The sequence below is a fragment of the Canis aureus genome, chromosome 16, assembly GCF_053574225.1.
Source record: "Canis aureus isolate CA01 chromosome 16, VMU_Caureus_v.1.0, whole genome shotgun sequence".
Lineage (NCBI taxonomy): Eukaryota > Metazoa > Chordata > Mammalia > Carnivora > Canidae > Canis > Canis aureus.
Window position 1 is genome coordinate 57,472,359 of NC_135626.1, and position 15,744 is coordinate 57,488,102.

At 49.8% G+C, this 15,744-nt stretch overlaps 1 protein-coding gene and 1 long non-coding RNA gene across 2 annotated transcripts; one reads left to right on the forward strand and one right to left on the reverse strand.

Annotated features, from left to right (window-relative positions):
- The first annotated feature begins 255 nt into the window (after positions 1-255).
- LOC144286976 (CMRF35-like molecule 1) lies at positions 256-8,969 on the forward strand. The gene is made up of 5 exons (XM_077854127.1): positions 256-422; positions 613-2,904; positions 4,272-4,601; positions 6,034-6,151; positions 8,578-8,969. The coding sequence occupies exons 2-5, from the start codon at positions 2,865-2,867 to the stop codon at positions 8,678-8,680; spliced, it is 591 nt and encodes a 196-aa protein (XP_077710253.1). The 5' UTR covers positions 256-422; positions 613-2,864; the 3' UTR covers positions 8,681-8,969.
- Positions 8,970-9,511: 542 nt separating this feature from the next.
- On the reverse strand, positions 9,512-13,865 carry LOC144286977 (uncharacterized). The gene is made up of 2 exons (XR_013354922.1): positions 13,324-13,865; positions 9,512-10,649 (listed from the first exon to the last, which is right to left on the reverse strand). It is a non-coding gene; the product is annotated as an uncharacterized LOC144286977 (long non-coding RNA).
- Between the last annotated feature and the right edge of the window lie 1,879 nt (positions 13,866-15,744).

The following is a 15,744-nucleotide window of genomic DNA, read 5'->3' on the forward strand; positions in this document are numbered from 1 at the left end:
TAGGTGTGTTTTCTTTATGCAAATGTATTGAGCTGTGCACTTCTGATGTGTGCACTTTCTGTGTGTATTTTATACTCCAATACCAAGGATTTAAATTTTACTGTGAATTCTCTCCAAGCTATTACACCTGTGCTCACTTAATCCTTTAACTAGCAGCCTTGGTGTTTCATTATGTGAATGTAGCATAAGTAACTATTTCTGTATTGTTGGCCATTGTCCCAGTTCCCAGATCTGCTCTTGCAAATCTGTGCTGCAGGCTTCCAGTTCGGGTGAGATGAGTGTCACACACCACAGACCTCTCCCCCGACTACAGCTAAGAACCCAGACAGGGTACATGGAGCAACCATCTGAGCAGTCGGCAAAATGAACCTCAGCAGGAGACTGGAGAAAGGAACCAGACCAAGTATAGGAGCAACGCCGCTGTGAGTTCTCTGTTTATGTTTCCTTTCTTATCCTCCTGCCTGAGCGTGAACCATGCAGCTCATATCCTGAAAGTATATGCTCAGCAGGGACCCTAAGAGCTCAGGATGCACAGAGAAAAGATGACCTCAGGGAAGAGGGAGGTCCGATTCCAGGACTTTTATTGGTTGTGTTTTCTTTCCCTCCCACCAGGTCTCCACAAGCCTCTGGACAGAAGTTGCATTTTTACCTGCAGCCGCCAGGCAACTCAGGAGAGTCCTTGCTGCCCTAAAGAGCTAGGGTCCCAGAGCTGGTCCCAGACCTGGGGGAACCTCCAGGGTTCCCAGACCTCGGGAGTTAGGTGGGCGGGGGAACGGATGACTATCACTGCATCTTCTCTCTCTCTTTGTCCTCTCTCTGCTTGGCCCTGGAAACAAACCCAACCACAGGAAGTAAATGGCAGACTGGGGAGAGAAAAGCCTCAGCTTGCAAAGCTTCCCAGCCAAAGGACCAGGAAGGGAGGGGGTGGAGGCTCTGAAAGCTGGGAGGCGATGTTTGGGGGGATGGACAAGCGGAAGCCCCTGGAGAAACGCACCCTAGACCACCGAGACTCGCACCCCAGCTGTGTGCACCTGACCAGAGCCCCTGAGGGAGCACCCACTTAGAGAGCTTTGGAGGAAGACCGCCGCCAGTCACAGGCCGACCCCTGGAGGGCGCACGCAGGGCACTTGGGAGGAGCACCTGCAGGGCTCCATAGAGCTGAGCCAGCGCACGTAGCAGCACAGCCCAGGAAGCCACCTCAGCACCTGAAGTCCCAACCTCAGCAGCTGGACTGCCTGCCATCAGAGAAACGGAAGTCCTAGTTACAGACCCTTCTGGCGAGGGGATAGCATTGCTTTGCAATGTTTGCGGTGTGTGTGTTCAACACGTAGAACTGAAATCCACCTCAAAATCGTACCGTGTGTAAAATTTGAGAAGTACTAAAGACAAGAAGATAAACGTTTCAAACTGTGCACTTTAAGTGGGTGCGGTTTATTTTACCAAATTACACCGCAGTAGAACCTGAGAAAGGGTGGGAGGGAAAAGTTTGAAGGGAGGTGGATGTCCTGCCCACCCTCTTTCATAAATTCTTTGTCTCAGGTGGGAAACCTAGGGTTCGCTAAGACCCTCAATCGCAGAAGGCTCAGCCCTCACACGTGAACACAAACAGGTCCAGGGGCTGAAGGCAGGCGGCCCCCTAATGGGCCACTTTTGCATGAAGATTACTCTGAGTTGAAGGCCCTCAAAGACACCGCCAGCTCCAGAGAAACCCTTGCCCCTCCCTTAACTACATAGAGGATTCTCAGTTGCAGGGTCTTTGCAGAATAAGAGTCATTGCCAGGGATAAATTTTTAAAAAGATTTTTTTTATCATTTATTCATGAGAGACACACAGATAGAGGCAGAGACACAGGCAGAGGGAGAAGCGGGCTCCTCACAGAGAGCCAGATGCAGGACTCGATCCTCAGACCCGGAATCGCCTGAGCTGAAGGCACACACTCAACTGCTGAGCCACCCAGGCATCCCACCAGGGATAAATTGTATTCCTTCCCTTTGAAGTCTCGAACTCCCCACCCTCTTCTCTTAATTCAGGATGACATTCAGAGCCTATTATGCCTGACTGCCATGTCTATGTGGATTCCCTGCATGTATGCTATTAACTTTGAGTTTCTCCTGTTCATCTGTCTCATGTCAATTTGATTCTTGGTGCAGCTAGAAGGACCTTGAAGGGGACAGGAACTCTGGGGACTGGCCCAAAGCACCCTCTCCTCCTCCTGCTGGCAAAGCCCTTGGCCGCTCCACCTCCTACCCCACTATCCCAACAAGGCCTTCTGAAGTGGTAGGTGGCAGGAAGAAGGCCCCATGGGCTTTATCTTAGGAAGGCTAGTCTGGTATGCGCTGGTGGAGAGGGTGGCCCTGGGCCCATGGACCAGATGTTGGGACAGATTGACTGGAGGAATGGAGATTACCAGAAATTGCATTTGAGCACATCTGAGCTCACAGGGTAGACAGCTCTACAAAGGTTCCAGTAGCCAGTGGAGGTCCAGAACTGAGTTGGGGGATGGAGGTGGCAGGAAGTAAGTAGGTGTGCAGAGACTGGAGGTGGTGCTAGAGAGGGGAGCAGGGGCCCTCCCCGGAGAGAAGGCCATCAGGGCCAGATTCCAGGAGATGCTGAGGTGAAGAACCAGAGTAAAGAGAGGGGACACCTCATCACATCAGCTATACGCTCCCAAAAGACGGCACTCCTCTTCTCGTAATTAATGAAATTAGGAAGTAACTGAAGAGAAAAAATAAAACATAGATGAGAGAAACTATAAAAGATTAACTTAGAGAAGTACAAGGTAGGTTGCCTCTGAGCTCAGTTCCAGTCCCAGAGGGCAGGGGGCATTAGCTGAGCACCAGGGAGACAACCCAGGCAGGCAGGACATGAGGCTGCTCCGGATTCTGCTCCTTCTCGTCATCCAAGGTGAGTAGGGCAGGGGCTTCAGGACAGAGCACCTGCAGGGCTGGGGTGGGACACAGACAGAGTCTGTCCCAGGGGAAATGGCAGGGCCTTTCACACATCCAGACATTTATTTGTGAAATTTTTTTAAGTTTTGTTACTTGACAGGTACTAAGTTAGGTATTGAGGAAACAAAATAAAAATAAATAACACAAACAGTATCTGTTTTCTAGGGCACTGCTTGACAACCCTGGCAGATGTTTGGAGAGACAGATGATGGATGGATGCATGCATGCATGGATGGATGCGTGGATGGATGGGTAGATGGTGGATAGAGGCATACATGGGCACATATATACACACATATGTAACTGTGTGAATTCTTGAGAAATGTTGAGGGAGCACAGAAACCCAAGCTCCAGCTGATACCCACTCAGTTAAGATGAGGTTCAGACATCTGGATCATTTAAAGGCCTGCACAACTGCTCTTGACTTGTAGCTAGAGCCGAGATCCTCTCTGCTGAAGAGCTCGGTTACAGGGAGGAAGACAGGCAGCAAAACCTGGGGTGACAGGCTCTCTGGAGAGGTGCTCAACCCCACGCACCAGGCTGCCTGAAGCTCTGCTCTGGATGAGCCAAAGACCAAACCCTCATCCAGTGTCATAAGTGCAGCAACGGAGACAGGGACAAAGTGCTTTGGTGGCACCGGGATGATCCAGTTGGCTGCAGAAGCGGAGACACCGTAGAAGAGACATTGTTTGATCTGAGCCTTGAGTGCATGACTATAAGGGCCTGGTTTCTTCAAGCAGAGGAGAGAACATTCCAGGCCGAGGCATCAGCTTGTACAAATATATGGAGACACAGAAGAGCAAGGTGTGTAGTAAAAAAAAAAAAAAATGTAATCACTGTGTGAGTGTGTATGCATGTTTGTTGTATGTGTGAGTGTGTGTTTAGTTCTGAGCCATGTGTGGATTCAGAGGGTGAGGTATTTTAGGTGGTTGGGGGTAGAGTGTCGGAGTGGTTGGGGAGCAGATCCCGCTGTCTCGACAGCTCTGGGAATCAAAAGTACACCTACGACTGCAGTATGGGCTCTGGCTTGCTGGGAAGAGGTGTCAGCAGAGGGCAAGGGAGGGGGTGGGTGGTCAGTAAGTAGGATGGGGAGTGAGCACAGGACCCTGCGTTGGGCAGTTAGGAGGCCCAAGGGGACATCAGAAAGAGGGGACAGCAAAAGACATACTGTAGGGGATGAAGGGACAGGTGGGATGTGGTGATTACACAGAGGGCAGAGGCTCCTGGCTGGTCTTCAGGGCGGTGCCAGTTACCCTAGCCATGCCCGGGACCAACCCTGGGCTCAAGGGAGGAGGAGATGAATGCTGGGTTTCTGTTTTCTAGGCCACTTCTCCATCTCCCAGGAGGCGACGGTTAGAGGCACAGAGAGGGGCACACTGACGGCATACTGTGAGTATAGTCCAGGATGGGAATCCTACAAGAAGTGGTGGTGCCGCGGAAAGTACTGGAATTCCTGCAGAATGCTTGTTAAAACCACTGGGTCAGAGCAACTGGTGAAGAAGGGCCGTGCGTCCATCCAGGACAATCACAGTCGCCACACTATCACCATGACCTTGGAGAATCTCTGGTATGGTGATGCAGACATCTACTGGTGTGGGATTGAGAGAACCGGCTCTGACCTGGGGTACAAATTTTCCATGGTTGTCGACCCAGGTAGGCACTACTCCCTGCTGTGTTCTGGGGCCCTGGTACCCACCCACGGAGGAGCCAGGACTGTTCCTCTCTCTCCCCTGATGATGGAGAGGAGTCTCTAAACTTGCCTGAACTGTGTGTGTGTGTGTGCATGTGCGAGTGTGTATGAGGGGGCACCATGAGTCTGGGAAAGACTGGAAGAAAGGGCGAACTCCCACATCTGCACATCTCCATCTGCTCTCCCAGAAGCAGTAGTGAAGGACAAACTCAGCTAGGACAGGCGTGTCCAGGGAAGGCAGCTTCTCTTCTCCCAGTCTGTCCACCCCCTTGCAGCTCCAGCTGAGTGGAGGCAAGCAGTGAGGAGTGGGGTGTTAGAAGGCTGTGGTCCTGTCAGTCTTAGCTATGGGACAAAAGACCTTCTCCCTGTCCCCTCCTGCTTCCCCTCCCTCCTCTGGCCACATAAGCAAAGCAGCAGGGGAGGGATTCTGATATCATTTCTGGGAGAAGGAAAGGCAGGCTCCACCAGGTGCGAGGACCCCCTCTCCGGCTGCCTCTGAATCTTGGAGGGTATGTTGAACTCCACCCCAGCTGCCCCAGAGGCACTAAGGGCCCCCCAGAGACAGGCCTGGAAAGGGAGTCATGCTGTAGCTCACACCCCACAGCTCTGCCTCTGGACCCTTCAGTCTTCTCTCCAACATACAGACACACAGCCATGCAGACAATAGGTAGGTAATACATCTACTTTATAAAGCAGAAAAAAGTCTCTACAAACTTAGTATATGTAAATATGGTGCGCAAATGTCTGCAGTGGAGAGATACGCTGGTGTAGAATGTTCCAGAGATTTACTGAAAAAGACAACAAAGGTGGTGGATGCGTGCAAAAAGTCAGGAGGACCTGGTGCGAGAGATTTAAGCCTGGACCCTCCAACCGGACAAACTTTATTGTCAGACCTATTGAAATAAGGAAGCAGGCCCTGGGGAGGCAGGGAGGACCCGAGGGGACATAGGGGCTGCAGGTACTGGGTGGCTGCAGGAAACAGGGGAACCCTGGGCCAGCCGCTCTGGGTCACATCACTTCAGGGCAGGTGGCACACAGCCTGCCTCAGGTAAGGCTGAGACTCAGAAAGGAGCTGGCCTGGCTGATGGAAACTCCAGGCATGGGAACATGGTTCTGACATGCTCAGCTGTGCCAGACAGGACACTGAGATTGAGCTGAGTGCAATTGCCACAGAGCTCCCCACCCTCCATGCCTCCCATGGTGGTGAACTGATGTTTTTCTGCAAGTGAAGTAATAGAATGTTTGGGATGAGAAACCAAAAAGACACAAGACCAGACCAACATGGGTAAACACTGATGCTAAGGCAGAAGCTTTATCCCTGAGGGTGGGGAGAGGTGATGGCCCTGGGGAGCCACCTGCATCACTCTCACACCATGCTCTGCTCTGTGCGTTTAGCACCAGATCCAACAGACTTTCCCACAACTGTGCCAAGACCCACAATGGCAAGTCATACCTTGCTTCCGTCTACCCAGGGCCTCACCAGCAGTCAGCCCGTGATCAACCCTGGCAGCAGGTGAGCAGAGCTGGACCCCAGCAGACCTTTCCCCCTGTTGCCCTGTGACCACTCCCCTCGGGGCACTCTGTCAGGGACCCCTTGGACACTCTGAGGTTTCCTGGCAGGGGAGAATCAGCATCGTCTGCCCTGGGCCCCCTCATTTATGCCTCTGAGTACTTAAAGAGCTCCCCACTCCCCAGGAAGAACCTAACAAAGTTCTTCAGCTGGGCGGCAGGAGAGAAGGCTCTGGTCTCCTTCTGACCTGCCTCCCAACTCACAAGGACCCCAAAAAGGTGTAGGTGGTTCCAGCCTCAACTACACCAGAAGGGAACTGCTCTGTGTTCCTTTCCTGTGGCTGCTGAGACAAATCACCACCTACCTGGTGGCAAAAGACAAACCAGTTTGATGATGTAAGGCTTTAGAGAGCAGAGGTCTGACATGAGGCTCCCTGGGCTAAAGTGAAGGTGCTGGCAGGGCTGGCTCTTCTGGAGGCTCTAAGGGAGAAGCACTTCCTTGTCTTTTCCAGCTTCTAGAGACCCCTGGGCCACCAGGCTCGGGGTCCCTTCTGTCCTCACAGCCAGCAGTGGTGGTCAAGTCCTCCTCATGCAGCATTATTGTGACACTGGCTCTCCCCTGTTCTATCACTTATACACACACAGCTGATGACATAAGGTCCACCTGGATAGCCCAGGATAATCTCCCCATCTCTAGGTCAGCTGGTTGGGAATCTTAACTGCATCTCATCATGCACTCCCCCTTGCCATGTAACCTACCACATTCACAGCTCTGGGGATTAGGACATCTCTGAGGGGGGTGTTACTCCACTCACAGACAGTCAAGGGTGGGTATCTGCTCTATGGTTCCAGCCCTCCCCTCCCCAAGTGCTAGGGAAATGCTGGGAAGGAGTGGGAAGCTGGGATTCCTGCTTTCTCATATTCCCAACATGGGAAGAGGCTGGGCCATCGACCTGAACCCCTCCCCACCAAGAGTCACCCAATAAACAATCAATTCACTCATTCATCAAAGGGCAAACACTTCCCCAGTTTCACCCCATCAGAGACTGGGTGAAGGTGCACCCCTCCCTGGGTCCCACCATCCATATCTCCCTCCATCAGCTCCCATCCAGTTCCAGTCCTACTTTCTTCCTGTCTCGAGTCCCCTATTCCTTGAGCCTGGCCCCTCAGGCAGTGTGTTCAGTATCCCTCTAAATAGGGGAGGCACTTGGCTCATGCTATGAAACCAACTGTGTCCTACTGGTGATGTTTGGAGACCAGTTGTTCTGTTGAGTGGGGAGCGGAGGATGCAGAACTTTTAGGAAACCAAAGAACATAGGAGAAGCCTGTGGGGTGGAGAGATGGGACAGCAGCTCCACAGGGAGTGGAATTTGTGAAAAGAGCACAGTGACTTAAAGGATATTTTGAGGAAGTGCAAAGCAGCATGCACTCTCTCCAGAACACCACCTGTGAAATCCACATGACCCGTCACGCTCAAGGCAGGTAGAAGGACAGAGCAAGGTGACCTACACAGGTCCTGACCCTGCTGGGGGAGGAGGGGATGAGGCCGAGGTGAGGGGGTCAGACTCTTGGACACTGAGAGGGACCACCAGGGGGACTCATGTAAGCAAGGGCCATTGTCCTCCTAGATCCCACGTCCACTAAACAGGATGTAAGAGAGAGTACACCTCATATGTGCTACCACATGGGGGTCAGAGCTGAGAGTGGCCCCTACCAGGAGAACCCAGAAGGTAAATATCCAGATAAACAAGGGTCAGGAAATTTCTTCCCTTCAAATTGGGAATATTAGTTTTGAGCTTCAAAGTTGAGCAGAACTGACCCAAAGTGGGACAGAAGTAGAATGAGAAAGACAGACCAAGAAAAGCCTTGGGCGTGGCTGGCCTGCAGGTGAGGTGGAGGGGAATTGTGGGGGAGCAGCCATAAAGCAGGATGAAATCAGGGGCCATGGGTGCTGGACCCCAGGCTAAGCCTTCAGGGAAGCCCCTATAGATTGAGCCTTGGGCAGCACGTCTGTGCCCTCAGAGGGGCTTCCCTGGCAGGGACCAAGGCTGCCTGCCTGCAGCTCTGGGCTCAGGAGTCAGGTCAGGGAGGAAGGGGTTGGGCTGCCCCTGAAGAGGGAGCTCACACCTGTCACCGTGTTCCCTGCACAGGGTCCTGCTCTGCAACCTCAGCTTTGTGCTCTTGACCTCTGTGAAGGGGTCTTTGCTTGGATTCCTGCTGTGTACTGTGATGTGGCGTCAGGGGACCCAGGGGAAGAATAGAGTCAGCCTGAGCAGGAGAACCACAGCTCCCACTCACGATACTCCCACACCCTCTGACTTCTGAGGAGGGAACGGGCAGTGGTTGCAGAAATGAGGGTCCCTGTTAGGTGGGGACTTCTCTTGTGCTGACCCCAGGAATAAACTCTGGGTCCCTCTCTGCTCTGCACAGGTCGGGGACCCTGGTCTCTTCCGTAGCAGCCCAGAATCCTCCGGCGTGGATCCTCCTGGTGCCACTCTTCCTTGGGACCCTGCAGTGGCTCTGCCAAGGATAACGGCCTCTTACATCATTCAGGACTCTGGCCAATGATGGCTTTTACAATTCCAGACCAACCAGGAACCATAAAACTGGAATTAAATCCCAAAGCCCCCGAGTGTTCCAATGGCCAGAGACCCCTTATGGGCCAGGTGTACAGAGGTTGCCCATTCCACCTGCTGCTGATTCGGTGCCTCCTGCAGAAAGAATGCCTGAATGTTAAAGATTGCAGACAGGTGGACCATCCCCGACTCTCATCCCATCTGTTTGCTCCATACATTTCCTATTAAATCTATGACTTACCCGGGCTCTTTAGAGATTATTTTGTTGGGACAGTATTTCAATGCTTTATATGTGAGAGGACAACCCATCCATTGCAGCGAGTCCCATGTGACTCTAAACCCAATGTGACTATAAATTTGTCAAAACTCATTGAAGTTACTTTTTCCCCATGTAAGGAATAAGTGTTCTGTGGCGAGGAGCTTTGAGACAATATAAGTATCCCTGTGTCCTTTTATCTACATCGGTGGTCTCCAAGGACAAGGGACGCACAGAGTGGTCTCAAGAATAGTTCATTTCTGTCCCTCCTTGGTCCCTTGGCCTCCCTGGTCCTTCAGGCGCAGGGCTCCAGGGACATTTTGGACTTCTCCAACCAGATGGGACCAATGAGGGGCTCAGATCTGTCCCCTTCACACCTGTGATGCTGTCCACACTCCAGCTCTGACCCAGCATCACCCACTCCTGGGATTTACCTAACTTTTGGCCTTTCCATTCTCCCATCTCCCAGGTGAGCAAAGGCCAGCCCGGGATGCGGGGCTCTCCAATCACACATTAAACACTAACCACACAAGCCTTTTTCATTTTTAATTTTCAGAAATATAACATATCTCCTCTCAATAAGACTGTGGGATCTATGGAGTTTTTTCTCTTCCACTTCACATCCTTCCTGAACTCTGGGTGCTCTTTTTTTGTATCCACATTTTATTTTGAGCCATTTTTGAGGAACTATATCTCTTTCCTGAGCTCCTTCTTTTAGTGAGGTCGTGTTGTCTATAATTCCTCTGCAACTGAGTAGACTTTTCTGACCCCCTGCTCTGTGTCCTGGACTATTTCATCTGAAGCAAACTCCCCGGCTGTCTTTTGCTGGTGCTCTGTTCCTCTCCTTGAGCCCATTTGTTAGGAAAGGTGCTAGTGGGTTTTTGACCAGAGCTTTTCTTTGACGAGGTGGGGGCATTGCGGAAGTGGATTGCGGGGGCAGGGGAGCTTTCTGCTGCAGCGGGGAGCACCTCCGCCACATGCTGACACCTGCAGCCCACATGGTTCTGGGTCGCCCGTTAGGAAAGGGCAAGACCTCAAGCCCAGCAGCCTGCGTGTTACCACATGGGAGCTCCTGCCCAGCTGTCCCCACCACAGAGCTGAGTCACACAGGGGCTCTTGGCAGCAGCCAGCAACTCCTCACAGCCCACCAGGCCCACGGCAGAGGCAGCACGTTCCTCTTACCATCTTGCTTGACCTTAGAACAGATAGAGCCCAAATGGTCCAGGTATCTATGCTTAGATTTTCCTTATGGAATAAAACAGTGATCACTTTGTCATGTCACAGATTCTGTGTCAGGAATCCCAGTGGATTGAGATAGAGATGTCCTATCTCTGCTCTGTCACGTCTGAGGCCTCAGTTGGAAGATCAGTTGGGGAGGTGGTGACTCAAATGGCTGAGTGCTGCTGTCATCTGGAAGCTTCTTTGCCCATGCACCTGGAACATGAGCCCGGGTGACCCAACACTAAACTCAGTCTTGATCGTTGATCCCAAATCCTCCAGGTAGCCTCTCCATGTGGCCTCCAGGTTCTGACTGGGAGAGTCCCCAGGGCCAGCATTTAGAGAATCTGAAGAAGGAGCTACAGGGTTTCTTCTGGCCAGGCCTTGGAAGTCACACAGAGTCACTGTCACCATGCTCTATCCGTGCCTTCCAATGGAGACAAACGTTGGTTCTTGGAGGGTAAAAAAACGATACTCTTTTCATATACAAAACATAGATGTTCGATTAGTACATGAATCAATCAATTTACTTATAAATCAAGAGAATGTGGACATATATAGTATATCTTCAGTATTAAAATTTCACAGCAAGTGGGAGGGTGTGCTTCTAGGGAAAGAAAATGAGTAAATAGGCTCCTTAGGAGGATAATTATAGCAGCAGCCACAGCCTACCCAGACTCAAGGGGAGGGGACCTAACCCCCAGATCTTAATGAAAGGAGTGTTAAGAAATTTGCAGTCCCATGTTAGAATTGCCACGTGGAAGAAACTTTTTTTTTAAGATGTATTTATTTATTTGAGACAGAGAGAGAGAGAGCCCGTATGAGCACCGCTGAGTGTCAGTAGGGGAGGGAGAAGAGAAGCGGACCCCACTGAGTGGGGAGCCCCATGTGGGGCTGGATTCCAGGACCCTGAGATCATGACCTGAGCTGAAACCAAGCATCAGACACACAGCCCACTGAGTCATCCAGGCACCCTTGGAAGAATCTTAATCTAGTGCTTTCATTCATGTTAAAGAACAAGATGCCTGGGAGAGCTGAGGACCCCAGCCCCAGTCAGAAGGCCAGGGAACAGACATGGATCTGCCCTAGAGCCAGCCTGAGGCCGGCCCCCATGGCGTCCCTGCAAATCCATCTGTGTGCTTGAAAGGTCAGTTCCCAGGCCTGTTGGGGGCACCATATGGCCCCAAGTGTAAATACCAGACGGACACACGAAGTTCTGCAATTTCTCTGCTTTACTCACAGATCACAGACTATAGGCATGAATTGCATGAAGTTACAAATATGCTTTGTTTCAGTCACAATATTTTTTCTTTTTTTGCATATTTTTTATCAGAATTTGATTTGCCAACATATAGTATAACACCCAGTGCTCATCTCGTCAAATGCCCCCCTCAATGCCCATCACCCAATCACTCCATCCCCCCTCCCCCCTCCCCTTTCCACTACCCCTTGTTCATAATATTTTTTAAATGGAGTTTGTTGCCTACATGTAAATATGAGTAATCTCACTTCTGGTTTCTCTTTTTCAAAGCAGAAATGCCAGAAAACAGCAGGTCTTACATGGCCACCAGAGTAGTTAAGACCTTCCAGCAGCTCCAGTTAAGACCTTAAGAGCTTCCAGGACACCATTAAAGCACACAGATTAGAAAGGAAGAAATAAAATTATCTCTTTGTGCAGATGACACACTTGTCTAGAAAATCCCAAGGAATCTATGGAAAATCCCAAGGAATCTAATGCTAGAACTAATAAATGAGTTTAACAAGTCACAGGATAAAAGACAACACACACAAACACACATATACACACATAAACACACACACACAATCCTTTTTCTATCCTAGTAACCAGCATGCAAAAAATGAATTGAAACACACAGTGCTATTCACATTAGCTCAACAAGAAGATACACCCAGGTATAAATCTAACAGAACCTGTGCAGCATCCATATACTACAATTTGCAAAACACCGGTGACCAAAGCTAAGGAATATTAAAATAAATTGCAGGAGGTACCACGACTACAAAATGGAAGAATCGACATCACAAAGATGTCATTTTCCCCAATAATGATCTATATGTTTAACATGATTCCTATTAAAATCCCAGCAAGATCATTTTGGTAGATAAAGACAAGCTTACTTTAAAATTTGTAGGGAAAGGTGAAGAAACTAGAACACTTAAAAAAATAATTTTGAAAAGAATAAAGTGCATCACAAGCTTCTCTCTTGCCCACCATTGTGTTTCCGACATTAGCCTGTGTGTGTTTTATTACATGGTCGGTATGTGTGTCTTTGGTTGAATTTCTCCTTCAAGGGAGTCCTGGGTCTGTCCCAGCTCTTTTCGAGGTGCTATCAGTGGCCCTGCCCTTGCAGAAGCTGCGCCAGGGCTCAGGTCCCATACATGGCAGGCCTGCCTGAGAAAGCAGCGCTCAGGACCTCGGAGTATTTTCTGGAAACTGGCGTCACTAGCTCAGGAAAAGCTTGGGCCTGGCACACTTCCAGAACCGACCCATTGACAAGCATTCAAAACCAACCAAATCTTTTCTGGGGACATGTGTCAACACCTGGGATACATAAACACCTATTCACAAAGGGGGGTTATGTAATAAGTGGCTGTTGTATTATATTAAAAAAAGATGATGACCTTGGAAAGAGGTATTAGAAGAAGAGCAATGACCTTGGAAATAAACGTATTTCTCTTTGAACCTTGGCTGCCTTTTATGAACTGATCTACAGTAAAGAATTTGCATCTCTCTGCATCTTGGTCTCTTGTTTTTATAAGATTGTGGTAAGAATTGGATTAGATTACAGGGAAAGCCGGGTAGTACAGTGGTTAGCCCAATTAGGATCAGCTGTCTGCCCCCCTCCCCTTGGGCTGGTGCATAAGACAGCATTCCTGAGTTTCAACAACGGTGGCAATGATGATTCCAAGTGGTCGAGTTCTGTAGGGCTCAGAACGCACTCCCCTGTGGGAAGCATCTTACCATTAACTCCTCCTCCTGTTCGTCTGGGCAAGGATTCTCCATGCTCACCTCCTCCCCTCTTCGCTTGTATCCTCATCTCTTCCCTTCCCATCACCAGCCTTGCCCCACACCATTGTCACCCTGACCTGCCCAGCCCCGCTCACCTGGGACGCAGAGGAGCAGCAGAGCTGATGGCAGCCACATGGCCCCATCCCTCTGCTGTCTCTCCAGCTGCAGCTGGAACACTCCTCACCCAGGGGCCGCTCAGTCTGTCTCCCTCCTCTGCTTTTCTTGGCATTTCTCTGCTTCCTTCTTCAGCCTCTTGGTTCTTTTCTCAGAGTTGCTCAGAAAATGGGGGAAGTGAGGGGCTGAGGGCATCGTGTAGTCAGCTGAGGATTTGCTAAAGTTCATCCTCAGAAACACATCTCAATGCACAGATCTTTTTTCTGTTTCCCATGAAGAGGATGCCCTCATCGTGACTTCACCTGTAGCTGACACCCACCTGCCATGCAGCTGGGTGGTCATAGCTGACTTCCAGCTAGATTTTCCCAGCAAGCCTCCACCCTGCCTCCCATCTCTGAATAGCAAATGTCCTGTGGCTGGCGTGGCTGGCATGAGTGGTCCTGAGCAGAACAGGCATGACAAAGCCTTCTCTGGACAAGACCAGCTGCTATTTGCAGGGTCCAGTGCAAAATGAAAATACCTTTGTCCCAGAATTACCAATGATTTCCAGATGTTGACAAAGGAGCACTAAATCAAGCCCTTCTGAGAGGGCCCCAGTGGGACTGCAGAGGTGCACCCCCATGAAACCAGCCCTGTCTGTGGCTGTTGCTGGAGCAGAATGTGAAGATGAGTACCCCTCGGGGTACGCTCTGCTCTTCTCAGCCCCCAGCCCTGGATCTGCTCCTGACCAGGCCTCAATCCTTACCTTTAACCTGTGTGGTTAAATGAGCCCCAAGATTCTCAAGGCTACAAATTTTCAGTATATCATATGAGAACTCAGGTGCACTTGGCCAGAAATGTGCCCAATGACATGAAACAGCCAGGGAGGACTTAAAAGGCAGATGCAAATATGGAATGTCTTATCCAAGACCCCAGATTCAGGTAAACAGAAAAGTCTACAATTCTGGGGTCTTGTGGTCAAGAATCTCTTAGCTGGATGTTTCAGTAAGTAAATTGTCTGCTTGTTCATTTTTGCTGTACTGGGAGCCCTCATATATTCTGAGGTCTGTGAGTGGCATCTATGCCAAGCCCCTAGCACCGCCTTGCCCCCAGCATCACCCTCCATGGGCTTTGATGTCTACACTGAGCCACCTCCCATGTGGATGCCCTTCCCACTCTTCTTGGGTCTTTCCACACCAGCCTGGACTGAGCCTTGGTGGGAAGGACTTCCACACCTTGCTCTGATCCTGACCCCCAACCCCAGCAACCCCTCACTGGGACTTAATCCACACTTTGCCTGGACACCAAGCCCCTACATTACCATCTTCCTTTTAACAACACACTTAAATTCTCTATTGACTCAGTGCCCTACAGATAAAGATTTTGCATCTCACCTATGTCTACTCTCCTCATCCCATTCCTGATTTTGTGAGCATAGTGTTCTTTGCACCTATTGATATTTATAGTCTTTTCTGTAATACTTCCCATCATTGCTTAGGGGTTTTTCTAATTTAAAACATATTCACTGCTGACCATAGCTTCTCTTTTTTCACTATTTAACTTCCCTCTGTTGACAAAATTTTATCATGATGTGGATCTTCTATTTTTAAATTGCTCATGGGTGCTGTATTTCATAAGACCTTGCATGCCTGAGACGGTTTGTTGTCAGAATATTCCCAGAATATTCTCATTTGCTCAGAGCATGTAGATTTTCCTTCACCGTCTTCTGGGATGGGGTGTGGTTATCACGTCTGAGGCTAGCCTACTTCTGTCTCACACAACGTGCTCCTTCTGGTATGATCTTCTGATTGGGTCATTACTCCTGATACCAGCCATTCGATTCTGTCTTTATCCTAGAGGTTCTGTAACTTCTTAGTATCCTGGGTGTGGGTCATCTGTACAGTCCTTTTACCATGTAAACTCTCAATTACAGCCTGAAAGAGCTCTAGTTTCTTTTTTTTTTAATTTATTTTTTATTGGTGTTCAATTTACTAACATACAGAATAACCCCCAGTGCCCGTCACCCATTCACTCCCACCCCCCGCCCTCCTCCCCTTCTACCACCCCTAGTTCGTTTCCCAGAGTTAGCAGTCTTTACGTTCTGTCTCCCTTTCTGATATTTCCCACACATTTCTTCTTCCTTCCCTTATATTCCCTTTCACTATTATTTATATTCCCCAAATGAATGAGAACATATAATGTTTGTCCTTCTCCAACTGGCTTACTTCACTCAGCATAATACCCTCCAGTTCCATCCACGTTGAAGCAAATGGTGGGTATTTGTCATTTCTAATAGCTGAGTAATATTCCATTGTATACATAAACCACATCTTCTTTATCCATTCATCTTTCGTTGGACACCGAGGCTCCTTCCACAGTTTGGCTATCGTGGCCATTGCTGCTATAAACATCGGGGTGCAGGT